General features: G+C 40.0%; 1 protein-coding gene across 3 annotated transcripts in view; it reads right to left on the bottom strand.

Moving 5' to 3' along the window:
• Positions 1-1004: 1004 nt before the first annotated feature.
• Nmdar1 (NMDA receptor 1) overlaps positions 1005-23674 on the bottom strand; it is a 116464-nt gene continuing 93794 nt past the window's right edge. Inside the window, exons 4-14 of one of the 3 annotated variants that reach the window (XM_067792020.1) lie at positions 21344-21568; positions 21077-21279; positions 20769-20934; positions 14226-14331; positions 13883-14043; positions 10481-10697; positions 5748-6165; positions 4907-5335; positions 4669-4841; positions 2400-2653; positions 1005-2338 (exon numbers count right to left, since the gene is read on the bottom strand). In XM_067792020.1, coding sequence (XP_067648121.1) covers positions 2000-2338; positions 2400-2653; positions 4669-4841; positions 4907-5335; positions 5748-6165; positions 10481-10697; positions 13883-14043; positions 14226-14331; positions 20769-20934; positions 21077-21279; positions 21344-21568 — 2691 coding nt within the window. In that variant the 3' untranslated portion in view covers positions 1005-1999. The remainder of the gene's footprint in view (positions 2339-2399; positions 2654-4668; positions 4842-4906; positions 5336-5747; positions 6166-10480; positions 10698-13882; positions 14044-14225; positions 14332-20768; positions 20935-21076; positions 21280-21343; positions 21569-23674) is intronic. The other 2 variants (XM_067792025.1, XM_067792032.1) reach the window with 2 other exon arrangements.

Below are 23674 nucleotides of genomic sequence, written 5' to 3'. Positions count from 1 at the left end.
TTGGGGCACAGTATATCCAAGCCACCATTGTCAACAAAGCATCAACACTTCCGCAAATAACATATGTGACCCGGTCTATGAAAAGGTGGTTTACGACTCAAGAAAACGGAGATCACAAACGTCCTGAAGAAATGCATTGTTTATCTTTAACAGCTGTTACTCGCAATTTCTTTTTTTAGTCATAAGCCACCTTTTCATAGACCGGGTCACATATAAGTACTACATTGCGTAGTATGAATTGGAATAACTTTTGAAAATAGCACCATACTTATAATTTTATGAATTTGAATTGTAATTTTCTGATTTTTGAATTGTAATTTTCTGAACTTGAATTGTAATTTTCTGAACAAGAAATGAAAATTCTGAACTTGAATTGTAATTTTCTGAACTTGAATTGTAAATTTCCGAATTTAAATTGGACATTCTGAACTTAAACTGGAAAAGGTGTAGATTTTTCACTCTTTTCTTTACGAAGCTACTAAAAAAAGTTTTTGTTTACAAAATTCAGTTTTGAAATGACGATTTAATGATGTCCGATAAAATTCGAAAAAATTTATTAAATTCTATCAAAACTTTAGTTTGGAAATATTCAAGAATTTTGGTAAATTTGTAATTAAAAAAAGGTAACTTTGATGAAAAAGTTCAAAGTTTAAAGCGAAAGAAAATTTAGAGCTCTTGATGATCGATTATTCGAGTAATGGATTAGTCGATTGGAAAATTTGTTAAGTAAAATAATCGATTATCACTGATGTTTGTATACGTATACGTATACGTACGTGACAGATTCTACCATTCGAATATAATTTTTTGTTTGTAATTTTTAATGAGTTCTAGGATTTGTAACGCCGCTGTGGAGTTATTGTTAGCCATCTGCAGCTCACATATTTTGCACTTTGCTTCTTTGGCATCCTCGAAACTTAAACCGAAATTCCATTCATTTTGCAAGTAAATTTTTTTAATTTTTAGACAAAAAATTGAATTTACAAAATTGCAAAATGCAAAAAATGCAAAAGTGGCTACTCGACTAATCGAATAGTCGATTAGTCGGTTAATCGATTGTAAACAAGAGCCTCAATAAAAGTCGTCAATTAAAGATGAGCCGATAATAGTTAAGCCAAAAATAACAAACCAATGCAGCATTTTAAAAATTATAATAGTTAATCAAAAAATAATAATAAATGATGTTAAATCAACGTGAACAAATTTTTAGTCTAGCTGAAGTTGTATGTAATCGATTAATCGCTTAAACTATTAATCAAATTTTGCCTTATCAACGCTAACTTTTCACGATTAATCTCAATATATGTTAATCCATCTTTTAAGAAGATAAACTCGGATCAAAAAATCAAAATACGAAATATTTCTTAAAAAACTTTATTATAATAACTAATTTTAAACAAACAAAAATCGTTAATTAAAAATATTGATAACAGTTATAAAATAGTAATTAAATAATCCAAAATATTTCTTGAATTGCTGGTCGATATCAAATAAATAAACAAATAAAATAAATGTAAAACGCGATGACCTCCGAAGAGATTTTAGGCCGAGCTTCTCTTCCAATTTGGGTCGTGCTCCTTTTGAATTTTTCCTACAAATTGGCGGGACGGGACCTACTTGTTTTATGTCCACTCCGAACGGCATCTGCAAGGCAGACAAATTTTCAATGAGAGCTTTTCATGGCAGAAATACACTCGGAGTGCTTGCCAAACACTGCCGAGGGGCGACCCCGCTTAGAGAATTTTTCTTCTAATTGAAAAACCTTATTTCTACAATTTTGATGTTGCTGTGCCCGGGGCGTCAACCCAGGGTATTCGGTGTGGTAGGCGGAGCACGCTACCATCACATCACGGTGGCCGCCGAATCAAATAAATAGTGACTTGAATTAATTAATGGGTTAAGTCCAATAATTCTTTCTCAATTAATCAATTGCTTGATTAATAATAATAACTGTTAAAAGTAATGGTTAACGCGTTATTTGCGTTTAATAATAATTTCTTTAAACCACCAAATGTGACACATCACTCGTGTATGCCGGTGAGTAGCGTGGAGGTGGTGGCGGCATTAAATTGGATGGTGAATGCATTTTGCCGCCCCCAATTGATGCATGTATCGGTGGTGCTTGTGCTTGTACTTGTCCTTTATTGTTGGTCATATTCAAGTAACGACGATTACGCAAAAAATCTGCATCACTCTTCCAAGCTTGTTCGGGTGCACGTGGTCCCAAGCGAGGATAGCGACGTTTGTCCACGGCCAAACTGATAGTGCCCGGATTAGCATTTAAGCCTACATTATATTGGCGTTGCATAGCAAGAGAGGTGCGTAGAGTTTTACGTTTCTGAGGAGAGCGAGAGAAAAAATTTTACGTAGGTAATATGAAATTCAAGACTATCCTGTACCTCAATCGTGCCGCGCCATTTGTCTGCAGCATGACGTGCTATTTCCAGACGTTTTTGTTTCTTTACTTGATGCTTTTTATAAATTACTTCGACGATGATGAGTCCAACACCGCCAGCGACACCAGCAGCGACTAAAATGAAAACGCCAGCCATATTCTGCAAACCAAGCGTATTGGGTGTCTTCTCGAAGAGCTCGCATTGTTGTGCGTTACCATGGAATATCCAATGTTTATCGAGCGCTTCCATGAAGCCACCTGTGGAAGAAATTGTTATTAAAATAATTTTGGTTTTGTTATTATGCCTGACGTTTCAATATTCTTGGCGGGAATTCAGAATCAACGATCAAGAGTTCATGACGGACCATACAAACACTTTGACCACTGCTGAGTTGGGAGTCTTCGTTTCTGCTCGGCTATCTCAGTAAATGTTAAATTACTGAGAAGACATCTGATTGAGGCGACTTCAACTTGAAAAACCTCACATTGAACTGGTTAGTTGGATTTATGGCATACCTCTAGCTCCCGACAAAACTCGTGCCAGGTCAGCGGCTGCGTTACCATAATACCCATCGGGTGTATTTTCATTATTGAGTTAAATAGCAAGACGGGTGTGGTACAACGGTACAACAACGGCCTTCCTTTTAAAATGCTATACGTGTCCAGTGCGTTTAACCAGACAAAAGTTACATTCCGTTTTAATGGAGCTGAGTTGTTATATCCAGGTAACGCTGTAAAGATTGCACTATGTCCAGAAATTTCTTGTCACCGGCACTGCCAGGTCAACTACACAGGGAACACAGGGAACTACACAGGGAACACATATACCCGCCGTAGGTAAGCCCGTCGCAAGAGGCGACTAAAATACCAAATTGATTCAATGTGTTGTGTAGAGCAACCCTCTCAAGAGGTTACCAGCGCAATATATAGCTTCTTCAACCGAATTTTCAACCTCACCTACCCGTGGCGAATCCGGTTTCATTAACAGCCAAGGCTCTGGTGACCCCGAACTTCTGATGGGAGCTAGGGTGTGGTAGGGAGGTATGGCCAGAAGGTTTCATGTGGTCATACCAAATCGTTCCCGATATTGTGGAGCTAGTACCTTTATGGTGCTTGTTATCGGAACGTACCGGATCTGCATCCGGCAAAGGACCATCAACATCGATGACACTCCCCAAGGCCTTCGGGGAGTGTCCTTATCGCTACAACAACAACAACAACAGGTTAACATGAACTTCGTCGGTTTAACACGAACTTTTATCGTGCCTCGGAACATCTTTCTCTGAATTGTATATCAGTACGCTGAGACAGTTCTTTCGCATAGAAAAGTTCAACAAGCTTTGCAGTCGAGTGGAGAGACACTTCTGTTCGTCAGACTTTGCATTATGCATGCTAATATGCCGGTAATCGCTCTGTTGAATGCTGTCCCGTATGTACAATCAATCAGGCGCTCCAGGAGGACAACGAGGGACTGATTAGTCTGAACGCTCTTATCCACCTTTCAATGACTTAGGATGCTGCACTGTTTAGGGCAATTTTTGTGAACGGTAGCGACCGGATACCCCCAGACATCTGTAGAGCGTTGCAGAAATAATGTCATCCCGCTTCGGAGATATGTAAAGCATAAAATGATTATTAATCTAAACTCGTTGGGTTTTCCGCAGAGATATGACAGGCGTTCCTACAGACATCAGAAACCAGAAAAATTTGTATCCATCACAAGCTTTAGGGATTTCTTGCTGCTTATCGTCCAAACACTTTTAACATTCCTCAATTACTCAGATTCCTCGAATACTTTTGTAAAGGGTTAAACGCAACTTTCCACATAATAGCAGAGTTTTCTCCAAAGATCACGCTTGCCTTTCCTATTATCTGATGTATACATAATTCCAGTCCAAGCTTACTCCTCCTGGTTATATTTAAAATCTGTCTGCTGGAAGCTTGGGGGTAGTTAATTAATTTGGTCCACCATGGACTGTGGAAAGCTTTAGCGAATTTTTCGACCAGAATGCCCAGCAGCAAATAGTTCATCCAACTTTTAACAGATTAAGATCCACTTACTACTTCTAGGGTTTCTTGAAGGCATTGTACAAGAACCGAAATAATCAAGAAATAATCACCAATATTTAGAATATTGTGCCGTAAGAACCCTCCTCTCAATTTTGCGATACATCAATTCCCTTTTAACTGAGACGAGATCTAAAACTTCCTTCCTTAAGCTGTAACAAACGTTGTTTCCTCATAAACTTCCTAAACTTACTTCCTAAACTTACTTTCATGAAATTCCAAAATCGCTAGCGTAACCGCATCCGTCCAAGGTGATCCCTTCTGCAAACCAATACCATAACCGCTACGTCCAAACAATTCACCAGCAGTAACGAGCTCACAGTCCTTTGACGCTTCATATTCGAGGCGTGAGGAATCCCAAATGAAAGCCATTAGTTTTCTAAAGAATTATATCAAATGTAGTACACAAATAAAGAAATCGTCTTCTCGCTTTTACTAACTCACCCTTTCTTCACATCTTGTATCGCCTGTTCAGCCGTGTCATAATTATTTGCCTCCATAGTACGATACATATTGGACAACTCGACCTGACGTCGGAAATACATATCCACTGAAGAACCCTTCACCGTTGCGCATGTCAAATTCTCCATTGTATTTCGTAGGCGTGCATCATTTATGCCGCTTAGCTTAGTTTTTGGACGTTCCAACACGAGAAAAGCAGCCAAGTTGGCAGTGTAAGAGGCGACAATGATCATCGCGAAACCGGCCCAAAACATACCGAGTACACGCGCCGAAAAGCTGCGTGGTGTGCCCTCACCAATGCCGCTATTTAACAATACACCCCAGGCGAACCAAATAGCTGAACTCAAATTTAATGCCTTCTCTTCGTGACTGTCCACATGTGAGAGTTTGAAACGTCCGAATGGCGAAAATCTGAGGAGAGAGGGCAAGAGGAAGAACGAAAAAGCGCCACACGCAAGCACGGCGACGCCAGAGTTGTTAAGAGCTGTAGAAATTATTGCATTTACCTGAACCTTGAAAGTTTTTGGGATTAGAATAGAAAGGAGTCTACGATACTGAATATTTGGGAAAGATATGAAATGCGAGTGAGAGTGCTTCGGTATGCGATACGAAAGATTAGCGAAGATCGAAATATAGTTAATTTTGTGTTGTTGTAAGCATTTTTTTTTTTACGCATTTTTTATCAAAAACAAGTCTTGTAGTTGGGGAAAGGGTGCAGTGTAGTGGTCAAAAGATCAATAATCATAGTTTTTGAGTGTATTGATAATTGATCTTGGATAGGATTTTAGTTATTGGGGTGGTGATTTTACACAACCTCACTTACCTATCGAGCAAATATAAGACCAGTGCGACTACATGTACAGATACCATTACCAATATCCATAACGTGTTGCTAAATGGTTGCAGAAATGACACCAAAGTACTTGAACGTGATGGTTTCTTTTCGAGTATTGTGATGCCTTGATATTTGAAGGGTTTCGAGAACTCAATAAATTCGGCACGCTCTGGATTAATGGTCAGTGGCATTGCCATGTCGGCACGTTCATTCACCAATTCCCCAATTAGACCGCTCCATTCTTTACGCGATTTTATCGCACCCGAGCTCGACGAACTCACATTCCTCAAAGTGTAATGACCAAATTGTCCATCCGGTGAGAGCGCCAAATCGAAGGTGAAATTTATACGATGTGATAGTGCGTTAAGTAGATCGATGCAATAGCCGCGACAGCAGTTCTCATTTTCTGTAAGCGAAGAGATAATTTAATAAATTGCGGAAAATTGTGAAGCGAGAATTAGTTTCATGAAAATTTGTTGATCTTGCAGATCGCATAGAAAAAATATCGTATTGGTCCCACAATTAACTGCAATTTGGTATGGTTTGTTGTGTATTCCATCCAGCCTCAAGAGTGCTTGTATTGACCTCACATATGCGCAACCATGTAGAGATATGAGAAGTGACCTTTTAATCACTAGCCAATTTGGCAACCCAACAGCTGCCTATGCAAATTCCATCAACCTAGTTCAGGTTAGGTTGATTTGGCCTATCCGCGAACATGTGTGAAGTCTTAGGGAGTCCATAGCGTTGTGACCAGAACTTTTCTCGACGGCTTATTCAAATGTGAAGTCAGAAGGCAGCATCCAGTCAGAATACCCATCCTCAGCCTATAGTTCTTTCTATTGTTAAGTGATAAGAAAACTTTGTTAGTCAGCGGTCGCAAGACCTACGCATGTTCGTCGGCACCAAACGGCTGCTCACGATCGGCATAATTCTCTGCGTCCAAACGACGTTGAGGATTTATTTAAGCACTTACTCCGCCACAGCTCAACTCATGAAATAGCTACCATCGCCAATACCTTTGGATGCTTGAACCACGGGAAAGCAAGAGTGGGACACTACAATATTTGGCTTTAAAATTGACTAAAACATGTTGCGTCAGTCAGCTATAGGGAGCGGCTACAAGTGCGTTTCTCTTTTGGAGCAAATGGGTCGCTATACCCCTTATCTTGTGCATAATTCTTTATTCCAGGTGGAGTAATAAAACTAAGTCTATTTTGAAGCGGCCGCCGTGGTGTAGTGGTAGCGTGCTCCGTCTTCCACACCGAAGATATAATATATAATAAATAAATAAATCTAATATATAAAATTCTTCTGTCACGGTTTTAGAGGCTGAACTCCTCCGAAACGGCTGAACCGATTCTCATGACATTTTGTAAGCATACTGGGTAGATCTGAGAATCGGCCAACGTCTACCTTTTTTTCGCTACGTGTCTAGGGTCTTGAGATCAAAACGTGGACCCGGATACCCCTAGAATGTGTTTATACAATATGGATGTCAAATGAAACTTGTTGATGAGTGCTAGAGTACAGAATAATTTTCATATAACTGGGAGGCTAGGGTCTCGAAATATAGCCCAAAACGTGGACCCGGGTACCTCTAGAATGTGTTTATACAATATGGATATCAAAAGAAAGCTGTTGATGAGCGCTATAGTACATGATAATTTACATACAACTGGGAGGCTAGGGTCTCGAGATATAGCCCAAAACGTGGACCCGGGTACCCCTAGAATGTGTTTATACAATATGGATATCAAATGAAAGCTGTTGATGAGTGCTATAGTACAGGATAATTTTCATACAACTTGGTGGCTAGGATCTCAAGATATAGCCCAAAACGTGGACTCGGGTACCCCTAGAATGTGTTTATATAATATGGATATCAAATGAAAGCTGTTGATGAGCGCTATAGCACAGGATAATTTTCATACAACTGGGAGGATAGGGTCTCGAGATATAGCCCAAAACGTGGACCCGGATACACCTAGAATGTGTATAATTACATTATGAGTATCAAATTGAAGCTGTTGATAAGTGCTATAATACAGAGTAAGTTTTACACCGCTGAGTGACTAGGGTCTCGAAATATAGACCAAAACATGGACCCGGATACCGCTAGAATGTGTGTGTATTATGGATATCAAATGAAAGCTGTTGATGAGAGCTCTGAAGTTCATTATGATATTCGATTTAGTCGCATCAACCTGGCAAAACTGATAAAATGCATGCGAAGCCGAAAAAAGACATGAATTGATAATACCCACATACTTATTTGCATACGTCCTATTCGATTTGCCTGAAATTTCGTATATAAATTTGCCTATATTAGTATTTACGATGCTTTTTGCCGGAAGTATAATAGAGACAAACTGGGACTGGGATTAGGACTAGGACTGGGACTGAGACTGATACTCGGAGTGGGACTGGGACAAAATACATACCACCCTCTGGGACTGACAATAAGAGATGAAGAATAAGGTGAAAAACTTGAAAGAAGAGAAAAGAGAGAAGGAGACTGAGAAAGAGATAGAATAAGACAAAGATGGAGATGAAGCTAAAAAGACGGAGGGAAGAGTGAATAAAGGGATTAAGAAAAAGTGTAGAGCAGAACAACGTCTGCCGGGTCTGCTAGTAAATATATAAATATATAAGATCCTGAGTTCACGTCCCGGACAAGGCAACATCAAAATTTTATAAACAAGGTTTTTCAATTAGAAGAACATTTTTCTAAGCGGGGTCGCCCCTCGGCAGTGTTTGGCAAGCACTTCGAGTGTATTTCTCCATGAAAAGCTTCTCAGTGAAAACTCATCAGCCTTGCAGATGCCGTTCGGAGTCCGCATAAAACAAGTAGGTCCCGTGCCGCCAATTTCTAGGAAAAATTAGAAGGAGCACGACACAAATTGAAAGAGAAGCTCGGCCTTAAATCTCATCGGAGGCTATCGCGTCTCGTCCTCTTCAAGTAGTGATGGCAGTAAAGCCAGCACATCCCTCAATGCAATGGCAGCAGCCAATACCGCCATATCATTCTCATAAAGGCACGAATGAAAGAAAATGCAGGATTTAAACTTCTGACCCAAAACTTCATATTTATTCCCAAGGAAAAGGCGATCTCCTCGGGTCAGAAAGGCCAGTAAAGCCACAGAATTTACTTCCAGTTAACCATTCGACTATACTCCGAACTGGTCAACCGGGTTTCTAGTCAGCTTTAATAGCCCTATCCGCACTTTTAGTCGTAATAAACGTGCTGGTCTCCATTCCACCAAGCGGCGGGCCTTTTTACCCTTTGTAGGTTTTGCTTCACCCGGTCAAGGAATGTTGTTTCAGTCATTTGTTGTTTACCCTTTTTTAACTTCTACTTCCCTTATTGAATTTACTGACTAAGCAAGGGGAAGTACTGTTACAAAAACAAAAAAAGGTGCGCAGAAGGCAACGTACAAAAATAAAAGCAAGCAGTGTTCAGAAATATCAGCTGAATCAAACTTTGCGGCCCTTGATGTTTCGATATCAGTTTTATCGAAGAAGAACCAGAAACAAGTTTTTCGAACGTTGCAAAAATTGAATACTGTGAATCTATAAGCTATAGATAAGCCACACCGTTGCCATCAGCGGGTAAGCTATTGGTAGGTAGGCATGTAGGTGTGAGGCTGGAATCTATTCGCATTCTCTAAAAATTTCCAGGTTATTCAAACTGCCGTCTAACTATACTGTCTATTAAGTGAAAGGCAAACCTGAAAATCACTCGAGGTTTCGAACATAACTGTCAACGTATCTATTTTCTGACAGCCAAACAACAAAAGACGTTAGCTGCACCATACTACAGCTCAAAGCTAGAAAAGGCACAGAAGCAAATTTTAGCTGCTTTAACCGACACTCTAGAGATATACATTATTTGGATATCAGGTCATGAGATGGTTGATGAGCTGATACGTAGGGGCTCAGCGGAAGGAATGTGAGGAATAATCAGCGTCGAAGTAGGCACGCGCCTAGACGTATACAAAGCTCAGCAAAAGCAGAAGAGCACTGCGAGCTGTAAAATTTCAATACCTGCATGGCCAGATAACAATGAAAGAAGGCCAAGCAGTCTACAGAGTAGATCTAAGGCTAACACCTATAAACTTATTGCGATCTGTCCAATGAGATGTGTATTTTGCATAATAACCAGTACAGAAATTGTAAAGACATAACTACCAAAGAGACTGACCGTTAAACACTTTCTGTGTAAATGCTCGGCTCTAGCTGCAGCACGTCTAGGATCTTTCGATAGGCCCTTTTTGGAAAATTTTGGTAGATTATAGAAATAGGGACTCCAAGCATCATTCCTGATTTTATAAACAACTCTAAATTCTCAGACGAGTTTTATGGCACCAAAACGAGTTTTCACGAGCTATTTGGGCGACATAGGCCGCATGCATAATACCTAACTGCCTTTTTCAATGAAATAACACAAAAAATTAGATTATCAAACAAGCTATGAAACAAGTTTGACCGCCATCCGTTTGTTCGAATGCGAACAAACAAACAACGATCATGCTCGCTTCATACTTTGATTAGTACTATTCTCACTACACACACAAAGTAAATTGTTTGCATATTTAGGAATGCCTACCAGTCTTTGATAGACGCTAATGGGAAACCTAAGACTAACTTTAACAGGTTGAAGAGTAAGAATGGCTTTATCATTGGGTCATAAGTCATAAAATAAATTTCTATCTACGAACCACTACCATTTGTAGCATTAAAAATTGGGCATGGTATTTCATCTTCATCGCAAGCTACTTCATCAGGTGTCAAACGGCGTGTATAGACGAACGGTTTCTCTTCGAGTGTTAATATTTTGAGATGTGTTGGTATCATGATACCCTCTGGTTTCTTTTTTTGCTTTCCGGGCCACAAGATGTCACTGTCATTGATGCGCAAACGCATTTTAGCTTTGTCCTGAAAATAGAAAAATATTAAGGCAATTCATTCAAATGTGCAAATGCCTTGATATTTCGGAAACCTAGCAATTGTAGCGGCTTATTATATAACTTTGCAAGGTTTGTGAGTTTTCAACTCAAAGGAAAATTCCCGCTTTTTATAGCTGTATTCTTTTGTAAACTAGCTGAAAAAACAACAACATGAATTATTGTATTCAGCGTGATTTGCACACAGCGTATATTAACTTTGGTAACATAACGGTTGATCGTAAAGGCATAAACGAATCGAGATATAGACTTCCATATATCCAAATGCTCAGGATGAAAAAAGGAAGTGATTTAGCAATGTCCATCCGTTCGATGAGTAAATATTGAGATATCTTATTGAGATTTGATATATGGGTTACTTGGCCCTCATCTCCCCTCGGTATTTAGCGAAGCCGGATTATAACCACGCCTACTTTTTATATATATTTGGAAAACACAGAAAAAAAATGATTATTTACTAAATAATGTACCCTGATATTGAGACTGGACTATGGCAACCTGGGATGAAACGGCTCTGGGAGTGTTCGAGAGAAAAGTTCTTCGAAATATTTATGGACCTCCACGCGTTGGCAATGGCGAGTACCGAAGAAGATTTAACGATGAGCTGTACGAGATATACGCAGACATCAACACAGTCCAGCTAATTAAAACGCAGTGGCTGCGCTGGCTAGGCCATGATATGCGAATGAAAGATGACGCTCCGGCCAAACAGTGTTTCTATCGGAACTCGCCTATGGAAGCAGAGCTATAGGGCGGCCCCACTCTGTTGGAAGGACCAGGTGGAAAGCGATTTAAAATCCCTTAGTATGACCTATTGGCGCCGGTTGGTAGAGAGAAGGAGCGACTGGTGCGCCTTGTTGGACGGCCACAACCGTTTAAACGGTTAAGCGCTAATTATGTAAGTAAGTAAGATATTGGGCGAGGCATCGCCCACTTTTGATAAAATCAATTTTACAAATATTATTAGTCATAAATCAAAAACCTCTAAACCTATCATAACAAAATTCGTCAGGTTGCTTTTACCATAAAGAATGCTTCGAAGAAAAATTAACGAAATCGGGTAAGGGCCACGTCCACTTTTGTATAAAAGGTTTTTAAAAGGATCGTGGATGAATAAAAAAAGCTTTATATTTGCAAACAGAGATGTATATCAATGGTGTCTCATTTCCCAAGTGGATTTATAACAATAAAAACGAAAAAATTAAAATTTTCGAAAATGGGAGTGGCACTGCCCCCTTTCTTTTCGGGAGCCTTAACTCGAAGGCAAATTAATGATCGTAATAAGATTGGGTGCACATATTTTCTTTTTAGCATAAAATATTTCTAAAAAAAATTGGACGACCACGCCCACAAAAGGGTTGTAGACGAATATAATAAGCTATACTTTTGAAAAAAAAGAGCTTAATATCAATGATGTTTTACTTTCTGAATGGAATCATGACATAAAGTTAGAAAATAGTGAATTTTTTTAAAATGAGCGTGACACTGCTCTTTTTTTGACTAAGTAATTTTTTATGTTTCGGGAGCCATAACTTGAAGAAAAATTAACATATCGTAATAATTGGAAAATATTTCTAGTAAAAATTGACGAGAATGCTTAAAGGCCACGCCCACTTTTATATAAATTATGTTTAAAAGGGTCGTAGACTAGAATAAGAAGCTATATTTAGCGAAAAATAGCTTTGTATTGTGACGAATATTAGCATCACTAAGCTGCCACTAAATAAATGCACAACAACAATAAAGCAGCCACTCTTATTTAGAAGGAGACGAAGAGATATCTCATCTCACACATACAAATATGTAGTCATCAGCCGAAGTAGTTACTAACACATACACACGCATATGGCTACAAACTACAAATATACATGTATATAGCTGGTAACCAAGCATGAAGTTCGCGAAATAACTAGACCTTAGGAGAAATGGGTAAACGAGGAAACCGAGAGTATAAAAGCAGCGCAAGCTGAGTAATAAGCAATCAGTTTTGACGCCACCATGGTGTGATGGTAGCATGCTCCGCTTACCACACCGTATGCCCTGGGTTCAGACCCCGGGAAAAGCAACATCAAAATTTTAGAAAAAAGTTTTTTTCAATTAGAAGAAAAATTTTCTCTAGCGGGGTCGCCCTCCGGCAGTGTTTGGCAAGCGCTCCGAGTGTATTTCTGCCATGGAAAGCTCTCAGTGAAAACTCATCTGCCTTGCAGATGCCGTTCGGAGTCGGCATAAAACACGTAGGTCCCGTCCGGCCAATTTGTAGAGAAAATCAAGAGGAGCACGACGCAAATTGGCTCGGCCTAAAATCTCTTCGGAGGTTAGCGCGCCATACATTATTTTTTTTTTTTTATTCCCAAAGTAATTTAAATAAAGACCAGTTTGCAACACTGAATATTGGAGTGATTTGTTCAACAGTTTAGCGATCCAAACGTTAGCAAAAGGTTTCAAATAACCCGAAATTCGTTACAGTATCTATAATATTTCACTTACCAAGTTTTTTGTAAGAGCACGTTGTGAGACATTTCTAGAGTCTCAAAAGAAAATAAATCCCTCGTAACAAAATCATGTCGCGCTAATTAATATAGATAATAATATTGATATAATAGTGAACAGCGGAAGTACGGCTTATAAAAACATTACTATATAAAGCCAATGTTACTGAGCTCTTAAGCGCGCCTATAATTATTCCACACAATTAGGATTAAAAAGCATATAGAATTAGTATGTACCTAACTGGTGAATAAAATAATGGCAACAAAAAGGCAATTCTTAGAGACCAATTGCAAAGCGTGCAGCGGGGCATTCATATGGCTGAGTGGTTAAAGACTTCTGCTTTTAGACTAGTATAAAGTATGAATATTGGAGATTTTGAGTGCAATACTCAGCTCCCGAGAAGTTAGCTGATGAAGAAGTGAAATTCAGAAACGTGCCCTAGAAACCATCGCCGTTTGTAAACTTTGCAATTTCTCTCTAATATCAATAAAATCCGAATTGAAACTCACGCTGAGTATATAATTTTCGGTTACAACCGAACTTAGACACCCTTACTTGTTTAATATTTATTTGGGATGCTGTTGTGAAGTAATTAGTTCAACAAAAATATCCATCGGATGTTTTTTAGCAACTCGTTTACAAAAGATTACATCTGCATGTACTTACAACATCATAATAAAATTTGCCCACCACATGCTTTTCTTGTTTTTCGCGAATATTAATAACATCATAGCCGGCATAAATACGATCGCCATTGTCATCAAAAGCCACTTGTCCTGTCTCGCCTGTTATATTACGCGTCTTCAAATATTGAAATAGACGTTTACCTACAAATATTTGAGTTGAGCGGTTAAGGGATTTAGATTATTATTTAATTGATCAAATTTTGTCTCATATAGCTCAGCAGACTTCTTTCTTGTGGCACACACACACATTAATTATCACCCACTTTTGCACATAAGCACATTATTCATTATATGTTAATATCAGTCTAATGAACATATCTCACCGGACTCCCAATTAACACCTGAATCACCGCAATCCTTAGGCGCCTCTGTAATCGTTTCATTTGACATCATTTCCTTAATGGCTGATGCGAGTACATAAACGCTATCCTAAAAGGACCACAAAGTGGTAAATGAGAAAAGTTCTATTATAAATATGTATGTATTATGCAGGTAAGTATCTTATATGGGGCTTTCCATGTACACATTTTCTACCATTAGACTTTGCATCACCGGAGCGTCGGTTCTGAGAAAGTGAGATAGTAGACCTACTAAACCGAAAGCCAGCTAAATATGAATATTGATAAATGACATTCAATTCCAACTCATACTACCGATGGAGTTAGCATCACCGATTCAGCTGCCGGAGTGGCCGTGGTATACAAAAGTTCGCCAATATTTAGATCCGTTGCCCACTCAAGGCATTTCTAGCACTACCACGGTCCCTCTAATTTATAATTTTAAAAAATCGGCTGTTAGCCGTCAGCCTGCTTAACAACGTTTAGATGCCTTCTCTGCTGCATACTGAATTTGTACTGAACATATTGGGTGGCATCTAGTCTTACGTCTAGATAGTGAATTACCCCATTTGAGGCTATAACTCCACCGAATGTTGCTGAATCCACTACTATGGTATGTGTCTTTACTTTGTTGGGAGAATAATTCCTGATATTTCTGCTCGCAGCTAAAACTTCTCAATTCTAGCCACTGTTTTGTGCGTATTATGAATTTGTAGAGCTTCATGTATGTCCCTTCTGAGCTTCAGGCGGTAATAGCTGCACCACTGTCTCCTGCGTATCCGACTAAACATTAACGGGGCATTTTGAGATTGAAAGTTTCATCGTAGTTAACATTCCATAGATCAGGATTTTGAATTAATTTTCATGGTGCTGTGCATTTGATTTTCAAAGTTCACTGGTCATCTTAGATTTAGAATAAAAGTATATTATCCCTAAGATAAATTGAACTGGCTGGTACGGCAGGACCTCACGTGAACTGAATGAAATCATAGTGTTTATCCCTCAGATAGCTACTGATAACCCTCTGTAAGAACCTTGTGGTATTTTAATCGTTGTTTTAGGACTGTCGGCATAACTGTCCATCTCGCACTAATGGAAGCGTTTTGTACGTCTAAAATTACATAGAGAAATCCTCGTTTAAAGTCGTACTGCCTATGTGACAGTTCTATGACGGATGCACTACGTAGTTTCAGGAGTATTCTGGGGAATTGAGCTTTCCATAATGCTGCGGGCGAGGCTGGGGTGGCGTTAAGCCAATGCCGACAAGTGTAAGCTTTTTTTACTTTGTGAATGAATATGTATATTTTACTTCGTTTGTGGTATGTGAATAAGGCAGTAACAATGCGCAGAGAGTTTCATTTTAGTCATGATAATAGGGAAGGTTACAGGTGCAGTAGTAAGTCGCTGGTGCTCAATGAGAGGGATGGACAAACTTGGAGCTATCGGTGGATGAGTGACGGATCCCAGATAGCGAATAACAAACGCTAACAATAAACCGGTTGAACGAAAAAAATGAACGGTGTATAGGGGAACTGGCTGATGTACAACCTATCGAAGGGTTTTAAAGTGGTGGAACAGGCGACTGCTAGATGGATACAGGTGGCCACGGAACAGGTGGAATTTGTAGGTCTGCAGGGGATATAACGATGCCAGAAAACGTCGGTAAATAGGTGCGCCGATAGGTGAACCGATGCCAACTATCTTGTGAATTAGGAAACGGTGTGCACAGTTAGTGGAACGATTCTCAAAAAGCCGACTGATCATTGGCTAATGAAAGATCCTCAAAAGGAAGTTATCTCAAATTTACCCCGAAATGATCTTGAATACACCTAAAATAATCTGGAAATTACCCCGGATGAAAGGGTCTCATGGACCGGCCAGTTCAACCTAACTCCGGATGAACCTCGAAATAGTTCCCAAAATTTTCCGAGAAGATCCCTAAGTGATCATCAAATGATCAAGCAATCGATCCGTAAGAACCCCTAAATAGTCCGTAATACTATCACGAAATTACCCTAAGTTGACCTCGAAGTGATCCCGAAATGACCACACAAGTGATCCAAAAATAATTGCGGAAGAGCTTCGAAACAGTTTCAAAATCATCCCAGTTTCAAATTAATCCCGACGCGATCAAGAATAAAACTCAAATAACACCAAAAAGTACCCTGAGGGTTGCAAATATTCTATAAAATCAACAGAAAACTACCCAACTGAAATACCACGCAATGACCCCGAAAAAGTTTAGAAAATCAGTACAAATTCAAAATTACCCGGGAAAAACTCCTAAAATATTTTGAATTGAGACCGAAACATCACCTAATTTAATCCCGATATTAGTCGAAATAGTACCGAAGACCATCCCAATACGACTGCGAAATGATCAAAAAATTCTCCCAAAATAATTCCTAAAACCATTCCATAGTCCCTAAAACAATGCCGATATGCATCCCAAATAACAACGGAAGGCCCTAAAACAACCCGAAATGACAACGCAATATTCCCCTTACGGAAGTAACCCCGAAATAATTGCGAAATAATCACGAATGTCCATTAAAACATAGCAGTAACGTTTTTTTGTTCTCGCTCCTCTGCTATTTGCTCCTCTCTAAAACACGACTTGGCTCGTAGCACAGCCAAAGAAATGTGTTTGCTCTTTTATGCAATGGCTCTGTTCTGCGCTCTATTAATTTTAAGAGCCACAGCAGTAGCTAAAAGGAAAACTGCAGATAGACGTAGCATTTTCGATTTAATAAAACTACGAGCCGGACCCCTGCGCATCCTGCGCAACCAATATAAGTCTTATCAAATATCAAAAGAAATCAGCTATTCTATCAATCAATTAAAATCTACAGCTTGCGCTACCATCTAGCGGATGGTAGCAACTGCCGGTAATGCAGTGCAAATATTCAAAATATTGCCATAGTACAAATAGATTTCCTTGTGTGCTCACAATCGTTTATTTTTAACAAATTATTTTAATAAAATATAGCTAAACAAAAGCACTACGACCAAAATTGCTCAAAGCTCGCTAATAGCCCGAATCTCCATCTTCACAACCAAAACTTTATTTATAGATTTGGATTCCAAATAAGAGCGAAAAAGGGACCCGTACATAAAAACAGCAATTAAAAATAAAATTGTGACGAATATTAGCAACATTAAAGGGTACTATCATCTCTAAGCCGATAGTGAGTAGTGACTTGCATGCACATACCAAATTAATCATTATGTCTACACATATGTCCATACAAGCAGCGGTGAGCAACGCCAAACACATGCATATATCTGAGATACTCCCAAAAGTATGCATTCATTTGTGCAAATATCACTCACATATACACGCACATGGGGTATGAGAGAAGCTATAAAATCGTGCATCTGTAGTTATAGCTGAGAAATTTATTGCTGATAACTAACTAGTAAATTCTGGAAATAGAAGCGCCTAGAAATATGTCGGCGAGGACACCGGACATTATAAAAGCGGCAACAGTTAGGCAAGACAAGTCTGTTTGATTTAAGCACGCTATCTGTCGAGCAATAGAAGTGTTATTTTGAAAGTAGTCTAATAAAGACCATTTTGCATTATCGAATATTGGAGTTATGTATTCAACAGTTTAGTGATTCGAACGTTAGCAGAAGGTTGAAAATAAGCGGAACTGCAGTAAATTCGTTACAATTGGTGTCAGAAGAGGAATTGTTGAATAAATTTCAGAGGAGAACAAGGACATGGCAAAATTAAGTGAATTGAAGATCCAGCAGCGGAAGGAGTTGGAGAGCCGTGGATTGAATACAACCGGCATTAAGCTCGACCTTCAGGCACGACTATGAGAGGCAATGGAATTAGAAGGAATTGACGTGGAAGAGTATGTCTTTCATCTTGATGGCGATGAGACAACAAAATTGGAGGAGAAAAATAAAACACCGCAGACAATGGCGAACACAGACCTGAACATGATATTGGCTGCAATATCGGCACAAATGTCCGAAATATCATCACAAATATCTACCAACATGTCATCGTAACTGGAATCGCAGGAGACACGCATAACGTCAAAGATTGAAGCACAAGAAACGCGTATTTCACCAATGTCGACACAGATTACATCCAAGATTGAAACTCAACTGGAAGAACAGAAAACACATATGACATTTCAGTTGTCTGAGCAGTTGAAAGCATAGGAGGCCCGCATATCATCGCAGCTGGAGGCACAGGAGATCAGGGTATCATCGAAGCTGGAGGCCCAGGATACAAAAAATGTACAATTTGAGGAAAAAATCGATGCCGAGGTGGATGCTTTGAGAGGACGTATCGAGCAGTTGCAACTAAATCGCCCAGCAGTTTCAGCGAGTAATCCAAAGGTAAAAACACCATCCTTTGACGGTTTTGTTCCTTTCCAGGTCTTTAGGTTACAATTTGAGAAGACCGCAACAGTGAACAACTGGAATGCTGAAGATAAAGTTGCTGCATTGTTCGTGGCTTTAAAAGGACCAGTTGCTGAGATATTACAGACCATACCAGAGTACGAACGTAACAGTTATGAAGCATTGATGGCTGTTGTAGAACGGCGATACGGAAGCGAACACAGGAAACAGATATATAAAATAGAATTGCAAACCCGTTACTAAAAAGCTAATGAGACTTTGCAAAAGTTTGCTTCGGATGTTGAAAGGTTGGCTCATTTAGCAAATGCGGACGCACCCGTGGAATACACCGAGAGAGTAAAAATCCAGAGCTTCCTAAATGGCATAAGAGAAGTGGAAACGAAACGAGCCAGCGTACAAAGGTCATCGCGTGGAAGTGGAAAGTCCAGACTGGGTAGGCACAATTTTGGAAGCACTGAAGGAGTCACAACAGAAAAATGCTGGAGTTATGAAATGTTTCAAGAGCGGCAACCCAGGTCACATTGCACGTCATTGCAGCACCGGTTCTAATAGCTCCAGCAATGTGGGTGGCCGCAAACGCAAAGCTGGAGGAGATTAGCAAGAGCGAGTCAGATGTAAAGATCGAAAACTTGCCCCAGCTATTGAAGGTACTGTGATATCTGTGTCGCAAATTGGAAGGAAATCAAGCAGTCTTACCATCGGAGGGAATGTCGAAGGCAAAGAACGTGTACTGACTATACGGGCGCATCTCATTCCTTGATTCGATCTGATTTGGTCAACAGGAGAGAAAAGAATGGTTCCACACAAATTCGTTGTGGCGGAGATCGTTGATGAAGTCATATTGGGAGTGGACTTCTTAGTTGACCATGACATTATGCGCTATGAAAACAAGGATGTGAAAAAAGGGTTCAGCAGTAATCGAGTACTGGTGGAGAAGAGACGACAAAGACTACGAAAGTCAAAGGTAAAGGTTGATGGAACGAATGGGCCAAACAAATCAAAATGGAAGGTACCTGCGAGAAAAACACTGGCATTGACAAACCCTAATGAACGCACTAAAACGACTGAAAGAATTTTTCAGAAAGAATGCAAGGGTGGTGTCAAGCCAGCGCGCACTACTGTTGTGAAACGTCAAGACGATACTGATGATGCAAAGTCAATCCGTCAAGATCAAGCTCTGCGAAGTAGTTCTTCATTGGCCAAAGAACAGAGTGTGAGGAAACAGCCCAGGGTAATGAGTAGTAAGACGAAACACAGGTACGACAAGAACTTTAATTCGGAAGGGTTCCGAGAGGGAGATTTGGTGCTGCTATACAACACTCACCGGCGGAAAGGTGTTCTATCCAAATTTCGGTGCAGTTGGGAAGGGCCGTACAAAGTTGTGAAGAAGATCAGTGATACTATCTACCGTATACAAACCATTGGGAAACCACGAAATAGATGGGTGGTTCATTTGGAGATGCTGGCAGCGTTGAGATCGAGAGACTTGTCTGATCGGGACGATCAGACTTAGGTGGAGGGCAGTGTGACGAATTTTAGCAACATTAAGGGGTACAATCATCTCTAATCCGATACTGAGCAGTGACTTGTATGCACATAACCAAATTAATCATTATGTCTACACATATGTCCATACAAGCAGCGGTGAGCAACGCACAAACACATGCATATATTTGAGATACTCCCAAAAGTATGCATTCATTTGTGCAAGTATCACTCACATATACGCATGGGGTATGAGAGAAGCTATAAAATCCTGCACCTGTAGTTATAGCTGAGAAATTTATAGCTGATAACTAACTAGTAAATTCTGGAAATAGAAGCGCCTAGAAATATGTCGGCGAGGAAACCGGACAGTATAAAAGCGGCAACAGTTGAGGCACGACAAGCCAGTTTGATTTAAGCACGCTATATGTCGAGCAATAGAAGTGTTATTTTGAAAGTAGTCTAATAAAGACCATTTTGCATTATCGAATATTGGAGTTATTTATTCAACAGCTTAGTGATTCCAACGTAGAAAATAAGTGGAATTGGAGTAAATTCGTTACAATATATATGATCATGGAATGCCCCTATTTATGACCCTTTAGTATCTTTCAAAGAAATTTTCTGAATAAGATTTTGTTTGTTTACTTTCATACTCACCCTTATGTGTCCTTTATCGCTATTCGCATGCTCTAATACAAGACCCAAAACACCTACTGGGGTATTATTGGCATACAAAGCTTGTTCGGTCACAATCCAAGCATGACCGGCATCTGTCATATTGTAAAGGCCAGCGTCACGGAAAATGACTTGTGCATCCTCAGTGCTATGCGAAGTATGAAGTGAATAAATAGACAAATATTTGCATAAGAAATAAAAAGGATTATCAGCATTGAAAAGAAACTTAAAAGGCGTCTGCCTTTTTACGGTTCTTGTTAACGCGTGATTTACCCGCCTTCCGTAAATACCTGGCGTAAAGCAAATATACACGCGATTGTGCTGTTTTCATGTCAATCAAATGCTCGGTAAAGCTATCCAGTTTCGGCTCGAATTCCACAATCAGTTCAACGGTAGCACGTACATCGATATCATCGTAATTTGTTTGTGATGTTGTTTGGAAACGGCCAAGTATAGCGCGTCCATCCGTGTCGGAACTGTGTATTATAATCACCTTAAACCCACAGAGGATAGAAGCACAGATCCAATGTAAATTTAAATTTTGATTCGCTACTCACCTTCGTATAACCAAAATGAAACATGATTTCCAACCAGACATCTGCTTGATGATAATATGGCGGAACGGTGCGCAAAAAGGAAACGTGTATATTTTTATCGGAGAAAGCTGCATCTCGTGAGGATATGCCAATAACGGGTATCTGGTAGAAACCGCTCGTGTAGCTAACGGCAGCAGGTGACAAATCACCAGAGGTTTGCTCATGCGACACAACAACAGCGTAAACCTATAAAGACAATAATGAATAGAAGATATACGACATATATTTGGTTTCAAGATAGACTAGCACATCTACTCATACACTTAGTTGAGTATAATTTAAGAGCCCTGATTGGGATAGAATCCGCCCCTTCTGGTTGAATTGATTTAAATATTTCAATGCAGAAACACTGTCGCAACGGAGTCCGGCTGAGTTAGAATCTAAAGAAAGGCGTGCAGTTGCAAGCCCTAGGTGGATGTTCTGTGTCTCTACTATATGTTATGATAGTGAAGGACCTACTGGTGGAGCTAGAAGCTCCTGGCTGATATGTAGTTGCCTACGCAAGCAAAAAACTGCCCATGAGGCCCTTTGCAGAGGCTAGGGTTGAGAAGGCCTCGCTTGCCTTGTACTTCTGCAGCGGGCCCATCGGTAGGAGCTGGTCGATCTCACCATGGATTCTACACTTACTTTATGAGATGAAAGTCAAGCCGAATCTACCCCATGGTATTCTGCTTTGGTGTGAGCACAACAGACAACGCTGGTTGGTATCAGCGGAATTCTTAGGACAATACCTACATCAACATGCAAGGTGTCTGAGGTCTGTTTGGGAGACAGTCTTCATACTATAGGCTGTGTGCAGTGGGCATTCTGATTTCGAGCATTCCCGCATTCTTACACAGTTCGACATTCCCCCAAGCAGAGACTATTGTGTGCCGACAACTGCCCCTGTGAAAGCTCCAACACAGTCATTTACTCGAGAAGGAGCTGGGGAGAAGGATCCAACTGTGGTAAAAGATACCCTAAATGGATCACAAACAGGTCGAAGCTGGAGCAAAAAATAGGTTTATGATTTTCTGTCTCGATGTGAGCCACAAATTGAAATTGCTCGATCACTGTAGCATCTTCCAAATGGAAGCTTGCGCGATTAAGGATATTGTCAATGATAATTTATCATCTACTTTCATAACAAATGGCTTTTGAAACCCTAAACTTAAGTGCGGCCCAATCCAGTGTGGTCAAACTATTTTAAGATTACGCAGTTTCCTGGACGTGGTTCCTTTAGCCATCTACGATTTGCTACTTTACATATGGGTTGCGAGTTAGTTAAGCCAAACTAGACAAATGCTACCTCTTGCAGGGTAGCAAGATCCTTCGTGCCGAGATTGTTGGGCTCTCCAAGGATCACCTATCAATAATGGATGGGGTTATGAAGGGCCACTTCCCTTATCATACGTCGTATGTAACGGAAACTCTTCTAGCTTCAGCTGATGGCACGAAATCATTGAGTCATTTTCATTATAAGTTTCCAGCGAGCCCGTAAAAACAAACGGGTTCTATGAGGAATGTAGCGCTGTCTCGAATAAAGGACTTTATTTACAGGGCCACACTGCATACATTCGCAGCAACCCGCGGTGTATTGGGACATTATCGTTCCGCGAAGACGACAGAGGGACGACCACTTAGAAAAGCTTCAGATGCTGGCTAAAAGAAATAATGGCCGAAAAAGTTATTAAAGATGCGGTGGATGACGTAAAAGTTCAAGGTTCTTACAGGAATGGTAAGGGCGCCGATACATTTTTCGCTGATGATGGAAAACATGACTATAGGGAAGGTTAATTTAAACTAGCCGGTTCACGACGACCTCACATAGACTGAATTCGTCCGTAGTATTACCAGAACTTTATTTAACGATCAAACTGAAAAACCAAACCAAGAACCGGGCCCTATGTTATAAAATATCTCCATCCTCTTGGCAAATAATAGAAGCCTTCTAGGACTTATGCCACTTGCTGCTTCTAGATCTGACAGCTGTATCACTCCTAATAGCTAGAGTCTTAGCCTAGCAAGCGCAGGGCACGATCACAAAACGTGCTCGATCGTTTCCTCCTCCAACCCGCACCTCCTACATCTGCTATCACTTACCAAGCCTAATTTAAAGGCATGTGACGCCAGAAGACGGTGTCCAGTCAGAATACCAGTCACGAGTCTACAGTTTTTAATGATAGAAGCAACTTTGTTGGTCTAAGGTTGGACCCACTCCTTTCCTCCTTTCTTCTTTCTTGCTTTGTCGATCATGTCCTCGATCGTTTCCTCCTCCAACGCGCACTTTGTATATCTGCTATCGCTGACCAA

Source organism: Eurosta solidaginis, chromosome 1 (assembly GCF_040869045.1).
Source record: "Eurosta solidaginis isolate ZX-2024a chromosome 1, ASM4086904v1, whole genome shotgun sequence".
NCBI classification, from domain to species: domain Eukaryota; kingdom Metazoa; phylum Arthropoda; class Insecta; order Diptera; family Tephritidae; genus Eurosta; species Eurosta solidaginis.
This window is presented reverse-complemented; position numbering and strand designations above follow the sequence as displayed.